At 38.6% G+C, this 16,330-nt stretch overlaps 1 protein-coding gene across 7 annotated transcripts in view; it reads left to right on the top strand.

The window, feature by feature from the left end:
* LOC107700999 (E3 ubiquitin-protein ligase RNF220-like) overlaps positions 1 to 10,767 on the top strand; it is a 129,210-nt gene extending 118,443 nt beyond the window's left edge. For 4 of the 7 annotated variants that reach the window (XM_016502889.1, XM_016502886.1, XM_016502887.1 and 1 more), the window contains 4 exons: positions 3,366 to 3,474; positions 4,239 to 4,409; positions 4,625 to 4,699; positions 9,243 to 10,767. In XM_016502889.1, coding sequence (XP_016358375.1) covers positions 3,366 to 3,474; positions 4,239 to 4,409; positions 4,625 to 4,699; positions 9,243 to 9,314 — 427 coding nt within the window. In that variant the 3' untranslated portion in view covers positions 9,315 to 10,767. The remainder of the gene's footprint in view (positions 1 to 3,365; positions 3,475 to 4,238; positions 4,410 to 4,624; positions 4,700 to 9,242) is intronic. The other 3 variants (XM_016502892.1, XM_016502891.1, XM_016502888.1) reach the window with 1 other exon arrangement.
* Positions 10,768 to 16,330: the final 5,563 nt, after the last annotated feature.

Below are 16,330 nucleotides of genomic sequence, written 5' to 3'. Positions count from 1 at the left end.
ATTTTAAATGAATAATAAAAACTGAGATAAAAAATTTACTTAAGCCAGAATTTAAATTTTACTATGGTAAAATAAATATTCAAACCACATGTGTTACAGCTAAACCCCCGTTACTTTGTGCATCACACTCCCCTATATTATGTCACACTTCACACTTCTCTAGTAAGTTTCGTCTGTGTGTGAAGACAGTAGCGCAGATCTGTGAATGAATGTTCCGAAGTGAAATAAACTAAATTTTTGGACACACGAATGGGAAAGTGTCCAAACTTTTGACTGGTACTGTACTCTAATATGCACAAAGAATATCGGCCGATATATCGGTATCGGACTTTTTTTTACTCCCTAATATCGGTATCGGCCCCAAAAAAAACATATTGGTCGGGCTCTAGTCTTAATCTAAGCAAGCTTTAAAGAGGCCACATAAGGAGCTGAAATCATTTCATTCCACTTCAAGCCAGGAAACAATCCCAACCTCACTGTTTGTAAAACACATGCATTTCAATCTGCAATGAAAATGAGATTTGTCCCCTTTAGTTACAGTGATTCATTGTGGAGTGAGTGTCTGTGTGTGTGTGTGTGTGTGTGTGTGTGTGTGTGTGTGTGTGTGTGTGTGTGTGTGTGTGTGTGTGTGTTTTGGAGTAAGAGGTTGAGCTTGTTACTGTGTTGTGAGTTGTGTAAATTGTATACATGTGTGTCTTAGTAAGGCAGAGGGGGCTGATGAATTCTCCAAGCTCTCCTGTGCCCATATGGGTAATGATCTCCGAGTACAGGGGTCGCCTCTGTCCCTGCTCATTCTGCACATGATAAATGAGGGCTCCTTTGCCACCCATTTGATTGCAGTCAAATTTCATGATCTACTTAAAACAATGTAGCCCATTTTTTTATGTACCTCCACAATGATCAAAAGTATTCCCAAATTCATTAGTGATGACTATTATTTTTTTTTTAAACGTTTTAAAGTAGTATCAGCCATGTCTCCAAAAAGGGACATCCTTTTTGTAATAATTTTTTTAATTATATGAATATTTTAAAATTACAAGCTGTTGTGCTCAATCAGCCTCTTGATTTAAAGTACTATGCAATGACCCTTACCATCACGACTGACAGGGCTGTACGTTAACTTTTTTTTCACATAGCACTGGTGCTACAGAGGTTGAAAGTTTTGTAGCACAGGCCAAAAAGTTGTAGCACACGTATAAAACGTCTGTTATCATGTCTGAAAACAAACACAAGTAATGGAGTTCATCACCATTCAAAAATCGTCATATCGCACACCCCTAACTACCAAGTATAATCAATCTCACACACACAAACAAGCACAACGAAATCACTTCACACTATTAAGCGGCTGTGTTATGAACATGCAAAATTGTATCGCACCCGTGCTACAGTGGTAAATTTATTCATCGCACAGACCAGTTTTTTTGTAGCACGTGCGACATATATGTCGCACTGTACAGCCCTGAATATAAGAATTGATTGTCAGCCAAGTGACTTTATAAAGATCTCCCAGTATCTGTCTGTACTTGTAACTCATGTGTTCTCGTGTCAGGCCATATAGACCTATAGATTAGACCGCCTTCTATAGTTAGGCTTGGCTCTGATGGAGACGGATGGTTAAAGGGCAGGATAATGAAATGAGAAAAAGCTTCACACTCAGAGACAGATCAGCAGTGTGAGATGGCAGTGCAGGCTTCATCTACTTCCTGTTTTAACTTGTGCTTTTGTTGCTTTAAAAATAAAAATATCCCCTAATAGAGAATGATGCCTGTATAAAGCATTAGACCTGCACGTCCATCATGGTTTTAACATCCAAATTGATTTTTAATAATGGGTGTGCCGTTATGGACCTCAGCTGTAGGTAAGGGACATGATTAGTTTGCATGTCAGTCCTCATTGTGGTTTCCTTAGTAACTTAACTCTTAATTGAAATGACATTATTCTTTCCCTAGATGATGTCATTGGCATTATTCAGCCAGCATACCACTGCAAAGCAGAGATGAGGTGTGTGTTTAATATTTTTAAAACCGTCTCCCACACACTCAACGGGACCTTGGTGATTTTCTGTTTTGAACTTACCCAGCCACCCCTCTCCTGCTTTCGTATTAAATCACAGCCCAGCTCACTCTGTCCAAAACCATTTCTCCATCTCCATCCATATAAAGGAAGAGTAAAACCCTCTTTTTTTCCCCAAGGGAATTAAATAACTTTTAGAAAGTGGTTTTCTATTAGTGATGCACCGATACTGAGCTCCTGTACTCGTACTCGTACTCGTTAAAATGCCCCGATACCAAACGCCGATACCACACAGCATGTGATAAGTGCCATATTCAAACAAAGAAACACCAACAACAGACAGCAGAAAGGAGTTAAGGATGTCTACTACAAAGTATATGTATGCAATGAATATAATGTTAAACATTCAGTATTAATGCCTGTATAGCTGGTGTGCGCGAGCTGATAAACAAAGCGCGCTGAGTGGATTGAGCGCGCGGCGGCGCAGATTCCGTACCAAAAATAAAAGTATCGGTATCGGGCGAGTACTGGAAAAAGTGGTATCGGTGCATCCCTATTTTCTATAAAGCACCACGCAATGAATATTCATGCTGGAGCGGGTCGGGCATGACTTGGGGGAAATGTTGTATTCTTTTGTAGGGCCGGTGACGGCATACGGGCAAGTGAACCACAGCGATTTATGAAGCTGTTAAAGAAAAACAGCAGGCATGGAGCACAGGATTGTGCCTAGGAGAACGCTGGCGCAACGTTAAATCAATACTGTAGATCAGTGCTCCATCTGGCTGGAAAATGAGCGGATCACCATAAATATCTCGCCAAGCGCCTTGCCACACAATCAATGGTGGCCATATTGATTTAGTTATTGCGAGTTCATATGCTGTGGACAGTGTTAAATATACATTCAGCAGCTGAGAGGCATTTGTCTAAGGGACGTTTAGTGAAACCCTGAGAGGTGAGAAGTTGGGGGAACTGGTGCAAGTGTGACCTCAGAGGACTAAGGAAACTCGGTGCCCTGTTTATTAATAAGATTGAATGGTAGTACAATAAAGAAAAAAAAAAACATTAGTTCATATTGACATCATGGTCTTTCTGTAGTAGTGATGACTGTTTCCAGTTGGCCGTCTGTTTTTAATTTTGCATTAGTGTTTTTGGGAGTTAGCAGTTGTGTTTGTCTGAACTGAAGCTGTGTGGTAGCTGTGCAAATGTAAATTGCAAATTTGTGTGACTGCACTACTTTTAAAAAGTAATTAGCATTCCACTGTTTTCAGTTTTATGTATGAGCCAAACTGTTTTGTAGTGCTCTAATTTAACCAACTTTGATTAATTTTTTATTTATTTTTTACCTGCAGGATAACAGAGGACTCCACAGCGACCACACTGGAGGCACTAAAGGCCCGCATACGAGAGCTGGAAAAGCAGATCCTCAGAGGAGACCGATACAAGTGTCTCATATGCATGGTGAGAATTCTCACTTGCCAATATTGTGCGCGTTCATGTGGGTGTGTTTGGTTATAAACCATCCTTAATAACATGCCGTGGTGATATAACCTAACACCCGCAATCATGCACCCAGCCAGCTGAAGCTTTGTGATGGTTTGCCTCCTTCAGCTTCAATCTCGCATAGACTGGAAAATTATTACTGCACATTAAGGTTCTGTTGAAGGAGTTCTGCCATCCTGTTGGATATCTATGCTAAACCTTTTCAGCTTTAATCCTGTAGGTGCTTCTGACTAATCTGACATGCCTCTGTTGGACTGGAGGTAGATTAGTTTCGTTAAAATGAAATAAAAATATCCTTAAAGTCATACAGAGGTGCAAATTGATCAGTTCTGGCCTTGTTAATAAAGAGACTTGGAAATGTTTTGATGATTTAATTGGAAAGATTCAAGACATTTTTCTGTTTGCTTCTGTGTCTGCAGTCTGTTGAGGTTTTCCCAGTGGTGGTCTACTGCCACCTGCTGATTGTTGGATGTATAGCAGACCAAAAAATTAATTCTCAGTAAATTATTTGGACTAAAAGTGCTAGAAGTGTTTCAGACAGCTTAGCATGATATCCAAACTGAATATTCACACAAAAATGCAACAGAACTCACAACCATCCCTTTTATCCTGGCTCAGTGTTGGCCGAGAGCTTCTGTTGATAGCTGCACCCGTTGGTCTGATGTGTGTGTCTGTGGCAGCCACATTCTTGTTCTCAGTGCCGCTCTTGAATATCCATGCAGCGGAAGCCGACCCAAACAGGGGCTGATGGCAAGAATCAGGCAGTCGAGAGGCACGGGAGCACAGAGGCCCTGCAGCTTGGCGTGTACTGTTTGTACAGAGGCTACGTAACGGGCTGCAGCACTGCCACTGCGGGCAGCAGTGGGATTAGGAAGCTGCTGCCGCTTCGGAGGGTAAGGCTCTCTGTGCTCCCATTGGCCTGACCCCTGCACTGCCCCACACGCTCCCTCACTGCCCACCTGCCTGCCCCCCATGGCCGATTTGTGCTGTGCTGGTGCTGTCTAGTGACATCTGATGTTGTGTATGTGGGTGGCTAGATGTGAATTATGTTTAGCTGACCTGGTTAAATTAATCATTTCTCTTTTTGTCTTTTGTTTCTCTATCTCAGGACTCATATACAATGCCACTCACCTCCATCCAGTGTTGGCACGTGCACTGTGAAGAATGCTGGCTAAGGACTCTGGTAACAATTACACACTTGCTGTTAAATAGGCTGTTTTCTGCAGGTTTAGGCAGTATCTGAAAACCTATTGTTTGTTAAATTCTACACGTTGCTTCGTAATACATATGTATTTGTTTTTAAATATTTGGGCTAAATAGATGATGCTGATAGTTAAGAATCAGGATATTTAGGGGTGTGCACAAATAGTCGAATATTCGATCTGTAATTGTTTTTTACAGTTATAACTAAATGTACTGGGTGGAGCATGTTAACAAGTTGGTTGTATTTGATCACAGAATGTTGCCGTCTGCCTCATGAAGTTTGGAATTACTTTGATCAAAATTAGGGCTGCACGATAAATCGCATGCGATATTTAACGCGCATCTTATCAGTAAAGCCGTTTCTGTAATCAGCGGTAAATCTCCATCACCTGCGTGCCTTCACATTGAGCAGCATTAACTACACAGAGCCGTTGTTCACTGACGAGCTGCGCAAAAAATCGCGCGAATATGAACGTGGTTTTGCGCAACTCGTCAGTGAACAACGGCTCTGTGTAGTTAATGCTGCTCAATGTGAAAGCCCGCAGGTGATGGAGATTTACCGCTGATTACAGAACCGGCTTTCTGACAAGATGCGCATTAAATATCGCATGCGATTTATCGTGCAGCCCTAATCAAAATGATCTTACTAAATGTTCTTACAAAATTGAATTACTTTTGATCAAATTAATCAGTGAAACTGAGTTATATCACCACCACAATGAGAAATCACATGAAATCCAAACACCAGTGGACTGTGGAAAGACAGCTGTCCATCACTGCATTCACGACTGCAGATAAGCGCAGCTGTGAGCCGAGGAGAGAGCTTATCTGACAGCAAAATGATATTGAGACATGTGCTTCCTTTAAGTTTCCTCGAGGGAGAGTGGTTTAAGAACAGAAAGCACAAAATGCTGTAAGAAACTTAGCATACCGTTATCTTTGTGTCTCTGGAACGCATGTGTCAGAGCGCGTTCTTATTGTTATCAGACTGTGAAGCCAACTTTCACCCGAGCATGTGGATACATGTTTTCAACTAAAAGAAAGCCTTGAGATATAACGTAACGTTGTTGTAGAACATTGTTGTGTATAATGCCTAATCACAAGCTTGTTCAGAAATGGTGAAAAAAGCTTGAATATTAAAAAAATAACATCTTTCTCGTTAAACGTCATTTAAATAAACAAATATTCGAATATTCTTTTTTTTTATGAGGCCATATATTTGAATACAATAGGATTTTACCAAAAAAAAATTTTCCAAACGTTTTTTTTTCCCCCCCTAATGTTTATACCTACATTGCTGTAATAGTAGGTAAAATGTTAAATCATGCTTTCTTACAAAATATAAGTGGGTTTTTATACATGAATAAATATATATATATATATATATATATAGCTTCCTATATATTAAAAAAATAACATCTTTCTCGTTAAACGTCATTTAAATAAACAAATATTCGAATATTCTTTTTTTTTATGAGGCCATATATTTGAATACAATAGGATTTTACCAAAAAAAAATTTTCCAAACGTTTTTTTTTCCCCCCCTAATGTTTATACCTACATTGCTGTAATAGTAGGTAAAATGTTAAATCATGCTTTCTTACAAAATATAAGTGGGTTTTTTTATACATGAATAAATATATATATATATATATATATAGCTTCCTATATATTTTTGTAAGGTGGTCCATCAAAAAGCAAAATCGGTATAATAAATTGTTTATTTTTTCTTAATTTATTTTAAAGGTTTTTGTTTATATCACCATCGCTGTAATAGTTGGTAGAAAAAAAGATGTGCAAATACTAGATATTTTAGATTATATTTTTAATAATTTGAAAGCTTTTTTAAAGAAATCAAGCTTATTTGTCTCACATTATAAATAGTTTTTTATATATAAAAACATAACGCTTCCTTTTTATTCTTGGAAGAGGTCCCTCACAAGAGGTTCATCATATTGAAGGGTCTTTGGTTTGAAAACCCCTTCATTAAGCAACATACATCATATGGCACGCATCACAGGCTGTTCCTTGGTTTACTTTAAGTCACATCTTTGTACATTCCTCATACTGAAGTGTAACTGAAAATAGGGGTATTGCAGATGTAGATGGTTTAAGTTTTGAAATGCAGGTAGTTCGTGTACATATTAAATTTCAACTCTGTGCACCACAGAGTTGCCCAGACCTTCTCATACAGTGATGAGTCACTCATGGCCTAGGCCAGTGTATAATGCGGATAATAAAGTAGTTTATTTTGATAATGCTGTGGTATCTGGCTACAGTGTAAGTTGAAGAGTTCTTCTCAACCAGTCCAGTGAGATTCCTCTTGTAGCGCTCCAGGTTCTAATCCCTTTAGACGGCATTGCGTGTTCAACTAACCTCTTATCAGAATTGCAGTTGCCTCTACTTGTCCATTTGTCATTCCCACACTTACACTCGCTGGCTCTTCCTCTTTTCTAAGCTGTTTTAGCCAGTCTTCCTCGGGGAGCCCACTCTCATTAGCGACTAACACATTCTGTCACCACACACGGAAGCAATTAATAAGGAAATGTTTCCCAGCTTCAGCCGTTTTCCAATATGCTATATATTAAATCAGCTCCTTCCATCTCCACTCATCACAAGGCCTTCTGTGTACGGCTTGCCGACGAGGGGAACAGAGACGTGTGTGCACGCCAGCCCGCGCTGCCACAGCGGATTGTTAGTAATGCAGGCATTAAAATTGTTGCCTAAAGACAGCAATAAAAGTAGCACGGCAGGGCTCCTTGCATCTTGATCAAAGTAAATGTGTGTAATTTGGTTAGCGTCAGCCTTGTTTTATGAAGCTAATGGAGCGCAGCAGCTACCCGCCGCTGATGCGAGGAGCCCACGTTTAGTACGTAACCTGCCCACGCTCATTAAAACTAGGTAAACTCCTGCTTCTTAGAACAAAGGAACCAAATCTCAGGTCCTCTTTGTGTCTGGGGAATCGTGGCTATAGAAGGAAGCACGCTGGGGGTTTTGCTGCTACACTGCTTTGGGTTTTACTCAAAAATGAGCCTAAAATTAACCTGATTCATGTAGGGAGTCAGAACTCCAACTTCAATCCAACTTCAATTTCACAGTTTTACTCCTTCAAGCCGGCCACATCAAAATAAACCACTCACATAGTCAGACCATGATGTCAAATTTGAAACCATTGCGATTATTTGCACCGTCCAATGTTAGAGCTCATTGTTACAACATAACAAGCCAGATTGTGTGTGGCTGGATCTCTTTGTTTCAGTCTGTACAGTCAGGATCAGTGGACCGGCTTCTGGTGCCCTAGACATGAACTGAATCGTATGGAGCCACAAATCCTCTCAACATTCAGATGTGAAGGCACACTGTAGAGTTCACGCTCTGACACCCTTACTGCTCCCAGACTCCTTAGTTTGCTAACAGCAAGTCTAGAGCAAAAAGTCTCTTTCCTGTACGTTAACCCCTCCGCCCCCCACATGCACATATTAGTTCCTATAGAAGTTGTAGCAGTGCACTTCATGTGTATGAGGAGAAATACTCCTTGTGTGTGATCAGTGGCATATGTGCGAGAAGGTTACACGAGGATGTGATCGCCAATGGTTGTGAGATTCCTCACAGTGACGGCGCTGTCTGAACTTCACCCGACTGTTGGGTTCCTTTCACGGGGCAACACACAAACGTGAGGATTTTATAACCCTTGTGCCTTGCTGTCTATGTCTCTGTCAAGTGTTGTGGTATTTTTGAAGCCGAATATATAGTTTGCTGACTTTAAGAGCAGATCCTGTTGTGATGTTCAGTCGTTCCCTGTGTAGCATGTGTGTGGTGCAGACAGCAGACCACACAGCTCACCTTCCTCCTCCTCTACCTCTCCCTGCTGCTCTCCTGCTTTTATGGTGCAGACTTTATGGGTACTGGCTGAACATCAGAGTGGTAGTGGGAAAGGCGCATGCTTGTCGAACAGGGTGGGCCGCCCATGTAAGGCCCCGTTTTTATGTCTACATACACACACTATTAAACTACACTACCTTTCAAAAGCTTGAGCTCAATAAGAGAGCGAGAGATAAATTATTTTATTTAGCAAGGATTAAAGTGCATTAAACTGCTCGACAGTAAAGAAATGTAAAAAGTTACAATAGATTTCTATTTTAGATGAAAGTAACCTTGAAAAAAAATAATCAAGGTTTTCCACTAAAATATTAAGCAGCACAACTTAACATTGGTTTATTAACATTGATAATAAAAAGAAATGTGTCTTGAGCACCGAATCAGCATATTAGAATGATTTCTGAAGGTTCATGTGACACTGAAAACTGAAGCAGTGGCTGCTGAAAATTCAGCTTTGCCATCAAAAGAATAACTTACATTTTAATGTATTAAAATAACAGACATCCCCAAACTTTATAAATGCTATTGTAGACTGAGACAAAAATGCTTGTACAACAAGAGCACCTTGCTAGCATATCATTTTGCATTTTTAATCTGAAATGACCACCTTCTCAATCTTCTTTTTTGTGTTTCTCTTTCAACAGGGAAACAAGAAACTCTGCCCACAATGCAACACCATCACGTCGCCAGGGGACCTCAGGCGTGTCTATTTGTGAGCAGAACAGCCCGGATTTTTTTTTTGTTTTTGTTTGACTTTTCGTTTCCATTTTTGCTAGTGTTTTTGGTTTCCCCACTGCCTGAGGGAGTGAAGTGTCATCCTGACCATGAGAGGCTCGAGTACAGACTCACAATGACTTTAAATGGGGACTGACTTCACAAGCATTGGACTAATGAAGACTGTAGACTATAATGGCTTATGTGAAGAGTCTTCCCGCCTCCCTCTTGTGTTGGTCCATGGTCCACCCTCTCCAAAGTCAGCTTGGTTCCTTAATGAGGAACCTGTTCTTCTCAGATGAAGGAAAGAGTACTCATTCTGTCCCTCCACCCGCGCTTCTGCTGCTCTTCGTCTCCCACTGTCGCAACTTCTTCACCAAGACCACTGACGTCAACCCGACTGGAACATCAGCCTGACGATAAGAAGAGACTTTAAATGGACCACCCGAGGCTCTCCAGAACCCCTCGATCTTGATTCTTCATTGTGTTCTTATTCGCCCCAAATCATTACTTCTTTTGTGGTGTTCTAGTGATGTCAACCAAATTCAATGAATCAGTGCAAGCACATGTATAATAGTCTCTGTATGTTTACAGTGTTGTGAGTAAATGACATAGAGAACAAAACACACTTGTATACACACGCGCACACATGGACATACACATGCACATACAGAAGTATATATTGAATAAAAGTCCCGATTTAGTTGGGTGTGGTTTGGGTCGGGAGGGAGGGGATATGTTTAAATCTTGGTGAATTTAAAAAAAAAAAAAAAACAGAAAAGAAAACCCTCTGTATTTTCAAAGCAGATGTTGTCTTGAAGTTGAAGTATTTCATTGTACAGGAAGAAATTTAAGTAATAATAATAATAAACTACTCGAACTAGGAATTAAAAGATTTAGGTGTACATTTTTCATTGAAATATGCAGTAAAAACTAGATTTAATCCTGAAACAAGGGAAAGTATCTTTCTTTTTCTTTGCTTTTTTTCTAAGAAATGGAAATATTTGCTTTTATTCACCCACGTTTTTGACTTTAATGCTGAATGCTGTCTGTCTGTTACAAACAATTGAAATTATTGCTTATTCATTCCATTGAACATACAGTATTAAGACCCCTGACCAGTTGCATATCAGTTTCTTCCCTCAGAAAAGGGACTTTTCTGAAAACATCAAACACTTAGGGTGGTTTCATTTATAAGTTACGTTCCGATTTCCTCTGAGACTTCTTTGGTTTTTCCTCGAAGAATGAACTGGAAGAGTCAAGACTCGTTTCCCTGACTGGCCGACTGACTGACTGCTCACGTTTTTCCCTAGGATTGAGACAGTGTGCTTTATATTTGTACATCTATGTATTCTGTGATTTCTGTATTGATGTAGGCGCAAAAAAAGGAAGAAATTAAAGGTGATTGCTGATCCCAACGCCACAATAAACAGTCAAATGTTGCATTTGTTATAACTTATTTCACTGTTCTTTAAATCTTCAGCATAGCTGGGTCACAGTCAAGTACTGTAAAAACAGCTGTACCAATATCCTCAAGATTTACACTTAAAATCACTTTCCAGATGTAAAATACCTCTCTGCAACTATTTTGTAAAATACGTGTAGTAAATGAGGATTAGGGTTGACTGTATTCTTCCTTTGCCGAACAATTCGTTCCTGCCCCAAAGATGACAGATTGCACAAGATGATTGTGTGATATGATTTGTGTCCTTGTATATTCTTGAAAATGGTATGTGTCTTTCCCGTTTGTAAGCTACATTTGACATCAGTTAAATGACTAAATCTGAACTGAGCTATGTGCTGGCGTCATTCACTGTCAAGTGGAACTATACCAGTTTGAATACTCTAGAAGTGCAGCTGGTTATCATGTTACCACATGCTGACATAGCTTTTGAAGTAAATCAGTCGATATTTATCCATTGAGTTTCAGGCAGCAAAACAACTTCCTAACACATTGTAATTTTTTAATATCGATGTGCATTACACTGCATCTGGGTAGAGATAATAATGAGGTTTTGACACTATCCCATTGATTTTATATCTTCCCCGACACTAAGTGTATCGAATTAGGTCTTTTTGGGCCTAATTTTGGACCTTTTTGGAAAAAGGAAGCGTTAGTGTTCAATTCTGCCATCTACAGGCTATACCCAGGTGACATTTTACCTGAACAGTATCAAAGCATAAGCACCACACACTTTAATGATAATTAATGACCACACACTGCAAATAAATCTAATGAAATTGCAAGATGCAATTAAGAAGTCATCTACCTCCGCTGTAAAGCCTCTGATCCTAGGCCAAACTCTAGGTGCATGCTGTATTGGAGCAGCGTTGAGAAAACAGTAGCAGGGTCCATAAGCATGTTCAGATGCTCGTAAAATGTTGATAGATATGTTGGAAAATCAGCAGGAGTTTCTATTAATTATTTTAAGCCTAGCTCCAACCTCTTGTTGGAAGTGTTTGTGGGTTCTTTTGAAAGGAATGAAACAAGCTTGGAAAGCTTGTAAGTAAACAGCAGTTATGTTGTTGCAGTTTATGGACTTAATTATGGTGCACATACAAGTGAGGCCATTTATATTTTGTGAATCAGTAGTCAGTTGTCTAAAGTTGCAGTGGGGTTGAATTGTTAACTAAAACTAAAATCATAAAATTTAAGTAAACTAAAATAAAGCTCAAAATATGAATATTAGATACTTAATGAAAATCTGAAATGTTGCCTTGGTAACGAACTGTAATAAGTTTAAGTACAAAAATGACAAACTGAAATAAAAACAAAAAATGTATTTATTAAAATATAAAATAAATGTACATTATTTAATTTTTACATTGATACATTTTGTTTTATTTACATTTCATTTGTTTATATATAAACAAATTCTGAATGCTGTCAGTCGATTAAAAACTTAATCACATTTTTCTGTAATTAATTGTGATTGATCACATATTAATATATTTGTATTGTCATAATTTCTCACTGAATCTCCAAATTAATGTAGAAACATTTATATTTTAAATATCTGTTTAATGGCATCTTTTTACCAAGTAGCCTATTATTAATGAAGGACTGTATCATTGATACCAATACTACTGATGTCTCTATACAATGCCTTTTCCCTCAATTATAGCAACTTTTAATTTGAGTGAACTAAAACAGTTTTCACAAACTATAAATTGTATATGCATAAACTATGAACTGAATATAGATTACGTTTTTTTCAAGTTACAAATGTTAATCAGCGAGCAGAGCAGTGAGTGATTTCTCTTTTTCTTTTGTTCTTTGATTTACATCAATGGCACAGACTGCAGCAGGTTTCACTTTAAAACCAGTGTTGTCTCTGTAAAACCTGATGGACATGACGCAGATTTGACAAACATCGGATTTTCTCCCAACTCTTTATGGTAATTTAGGATTTTTAACTCAATTAAGACGGTGTTTATGAAGTCACTTGCCAAAAAAGGGCATTTTGACAATTTTTTGGTGTTTTTACATAGCCAGTAAGTGGTCTTTTGCGTCTTATCATGCTTTCATATTTTATGTATTTGTTCAATATTTCATTTTCAACAATATTTGTTCAATATATAATAATATTTTTACTGTTTTCTCTTAAAAAAAAAACTGGTTAATATAGTCTACTTTAACAGTATGCTGTATATATATATATATATATATATATATATATATATATAAATAACACTCTTATAATTACAATGTTATACAGATTACACTGTTTTTTAAGTTGTTATTGATGTAAAAAAAATAGAAATGTCATGTCTGAGACTGTTGTAACGACTCATTTACTTCTACTGGATCCACAAAGATTAAACAAAAAGAGTGAAATATGAAATTGATTAACACACAATGTTTATGTTACGGGGCAAACAAGACGTGAGACGTACGGGTCCATTTGTAAGCTTTATTAAGGGCGTGGTCAAAACAGGCGAGGGTCAGGCAGTGGCAAACAGGTATATAGAAGACAAAACAAGAGTCCAGTAAACAAGCGAGGGTCAGTCGACGGCGAACGTAATCCAACAGGAGCGAGACTAGAGGGATAATCCAGGTACAAGGCAAAGATCAGAACACGAGAAAACAGACAAGGAAAGACTAAGATAAGGCTAGGAAAACTAAGCAGGCTCCGTAAGGTAGCTATCAGCTATAGCAGTGATACACGCTAAACAATACTCTGCAGTTTGAAAAGGATCTGAGTGGGTGTAATATAGTGAGTGTGAGATTAGTTACAGCTGTGTGCAATCAGTGCAATGGATGATGGGATATGTAGTCCGGGATGACATGCAACAGTTTGTGTAGTGTGAGAATCAATGTAACGGAAGAGTGACCTCTGGTGGCGATTGAACGGAAGTCCATGGACCTGATTCGTGAGTTTAATTGTTAGTTCATATTTTATGTATTTGTTCAATAAGTTTTCCAACTTGTTTGCTTTAGAATATTATTTTTCCTATTTTATGTATTAGTTAAAAACTTTTTGTAAAAAACAAAAACATGTTCATATAGTCTGCTTTAACAGTATATAATATACTGTTATAAAAATGACACTGTTTTTCTCTGAACATTATTGATCCTGTTCATAATAAGGCATCTGATAGCTGGTTGATGTCTATGTTGTATCCTCAGTATTGGTGATATCTTCTAGGGACAGGGATTTAAAGGTTACCAGAGGTCAGAATGGGGTCCGGGCAGTAGGTGGTTATGTGTCTCCTATGTAGTGGTGAAAGAATGTAACTGTGGTTGGATCATCTCACCTCTCTACCATCTAACCCAAGTCTTTACTTACTGTCAAAGACTGTGTATTCCAGACAGCCGCGCGATCCATAGAGTGCATTAGGCAGGCTGCGGGCTGGGCTCGGGTTACTGCCCGCCCTGTGGCCTGAGTGGCGCTAGAACCAGGAAAGAAGCCAGATGAGTAGAAGCAGATCTATAGAAATTGCTTTTGGAGGTCAAATCCATCCCTGATGAGGTGTATAAAGTGTGGGGGCCATTATAGGCAGTTTACAAACATCTCCGCAGACCAATCAATAGGACAGGCCTTCTCTGCTGTGTTGGGTAATTCCTCGATCGCATTGGCTGTCTGTACCAATGGTAATTTACACCTTCATGTGGGAATTTTACCGTGTCTCCACCCCTTCAGTGTCCACTACTTCCTGGTTGAAGTGCTTGTACAACTCATTCTATGAGGATCCTCTCCTCTACTCAGCCTCTTTATAAGATCGATCCACTCGAGGTGCTTGACAGAAAAAAAGGCTTTGGGTATTTTGTTATGCGCTGGGGTAGGAAATTGAGGAATGTTTGGCCATCTGGCATATTTTTTAATTGTTCATCCAGGTTTAGTGCTGCAAAATAGCATCTCCAGAGTGTATTTAAACTCCACACATTTTCATATTTTCAGGAAGCCAATATAATGAAAATTTTCTGGTTGTGCATTAGGTCCACTTGACCATAAGTGGATAGAGACAGATTTAATTCCCTGTAACACAGACAACTGCTTTTGGTCACAAAGTTATTTTTGCCAACCAGGAGCGGAACTATAAAAATGTTTCCAAACTACTGTCACCAAATAATGTCAATATAGGAGAGACTGGGGTTGAAAATTAGGTACATGGAATGAAATCACCACCATACATGACCGCCATCCAAAATTAATACTTTTATTCAGCAAAATTAAAATCTGACTAGAATTAAACTGATCAAAAGAGACAGTAAAGACATTTAGAATCAGAATCATAAAGATCTTTATAGCCAGGTAACACATACAAGGAATTGATTATGGTGACAGGAGCTTCCACAGCACAAAAAGAATGACAGTGACAAGGCACAGATAATTAAAATAGAATAAGTAAATAGGAAATAGCAATATACAACATTTTTTTGAAGAAAACACAATATACAAAATAGACAATGTATCCAACACCAATCGAGGTGGGCACAGAGAGCTGGGTTAATTTGGACTGGAGGAGGTTTGGGATGATAGTGTTGAAGGCCGTTGAAGACCATTTATATTGTTTCAAAAGAATTATATTTCAGATAAATAATTATAAGAATTATATTTCAAACAAATGCTATTATTTTGAACTTTCTATTGAATTAAATTGAATTAAAATGGAATGGGTTCAGCAGAACTAATACAATAATGCACACAGCTTAGGGACAAGTTGTAGGTTTCAACGTTATTGATTAAATGAAATAAATAGCACAAAAACACAGTTCCATATTCCAAAGTCTTATCTGCTCATTTGGCAGCGCATGGAACTTAAGGCACCATTAAAACTCTTTACGGATAGTTATAGTTTATGGATGCAAAATGTCCCCCTTTCTTTTGTCTTTCACAAGCTGCCTGGAGGAATTAAATGCTTGTGTTTTTGTCAGTGTTTGAAAGCGTTGTTCTCTAGTTTACATCGTAGCTAAAGCCGTACTGAATTGTTCTTATATTCACCAATGCTGACAAGATTTCCTGGTGACATTATGAGGATATAACAGGGACGCTTGTTTAATAACAAGGTGAGGTGAAATGGTTTGTGTGTTTGTATAGGTGATGTAGGTGCATGTATATGCATGCATGTGTGTGTGTGTGTTAGCACTGACAGGATTACCATAAGCCTGCACGCGTGAAAGATGAGATATTAAGATTATGCTGCCGTAGACTCTTAACGGGCCAGCGTGGGAGTGTTGTTCCCCAGGCTCAGTAATCTCTCGCAAGACCTATTTATTACCAAAGGAAATATGCTGTAGCATTCATATCCGCTACTTCCCTGAGATTACACATATCAATCACAAGAACAACATGTACGACCCCTGCAGCAAGATGCATCCATACTCAGAGCGATGTATCGGAGTGTTTATCAACTTTGTCTGCCATGTTTGATTATGGCAAACTGCCACAAAGAAACCAACAAGGCCTGACCTGCTGACCTCAAAAAATTACAAAACAGCTAGGCTGACTGGCTTTGAGGGCCTGAATAAAATACTAAAATTAACTTATATTTTGTAACACTGCAATGCTAAAAG

This window comes from Sinocyclocheilus anshuiensis, unplaced genomic scaffold (assembly GCF_001515605.1).
Source record: "Sinocyclocheilus anshuiensis isolate Anshui unplaced genomic scaffold, SAMN03320099.WGS_v1.1 scaffold1143, whole genome shotgun sequence".
In the NCBI taxonomy this organism is placed as follows: domain Eukaryota; kingdom Metazoa; phylum Chordata; class Actinopteri; order Cypriniformes; family Cyprinidae; genus Sinocyclocheilus; species Sinocyclocheilus anshuiensis.
Note: the sequence above shows the minus strand (reverse complement) of the source record. Positions and strands in the feature narration are given on the sequence as shown.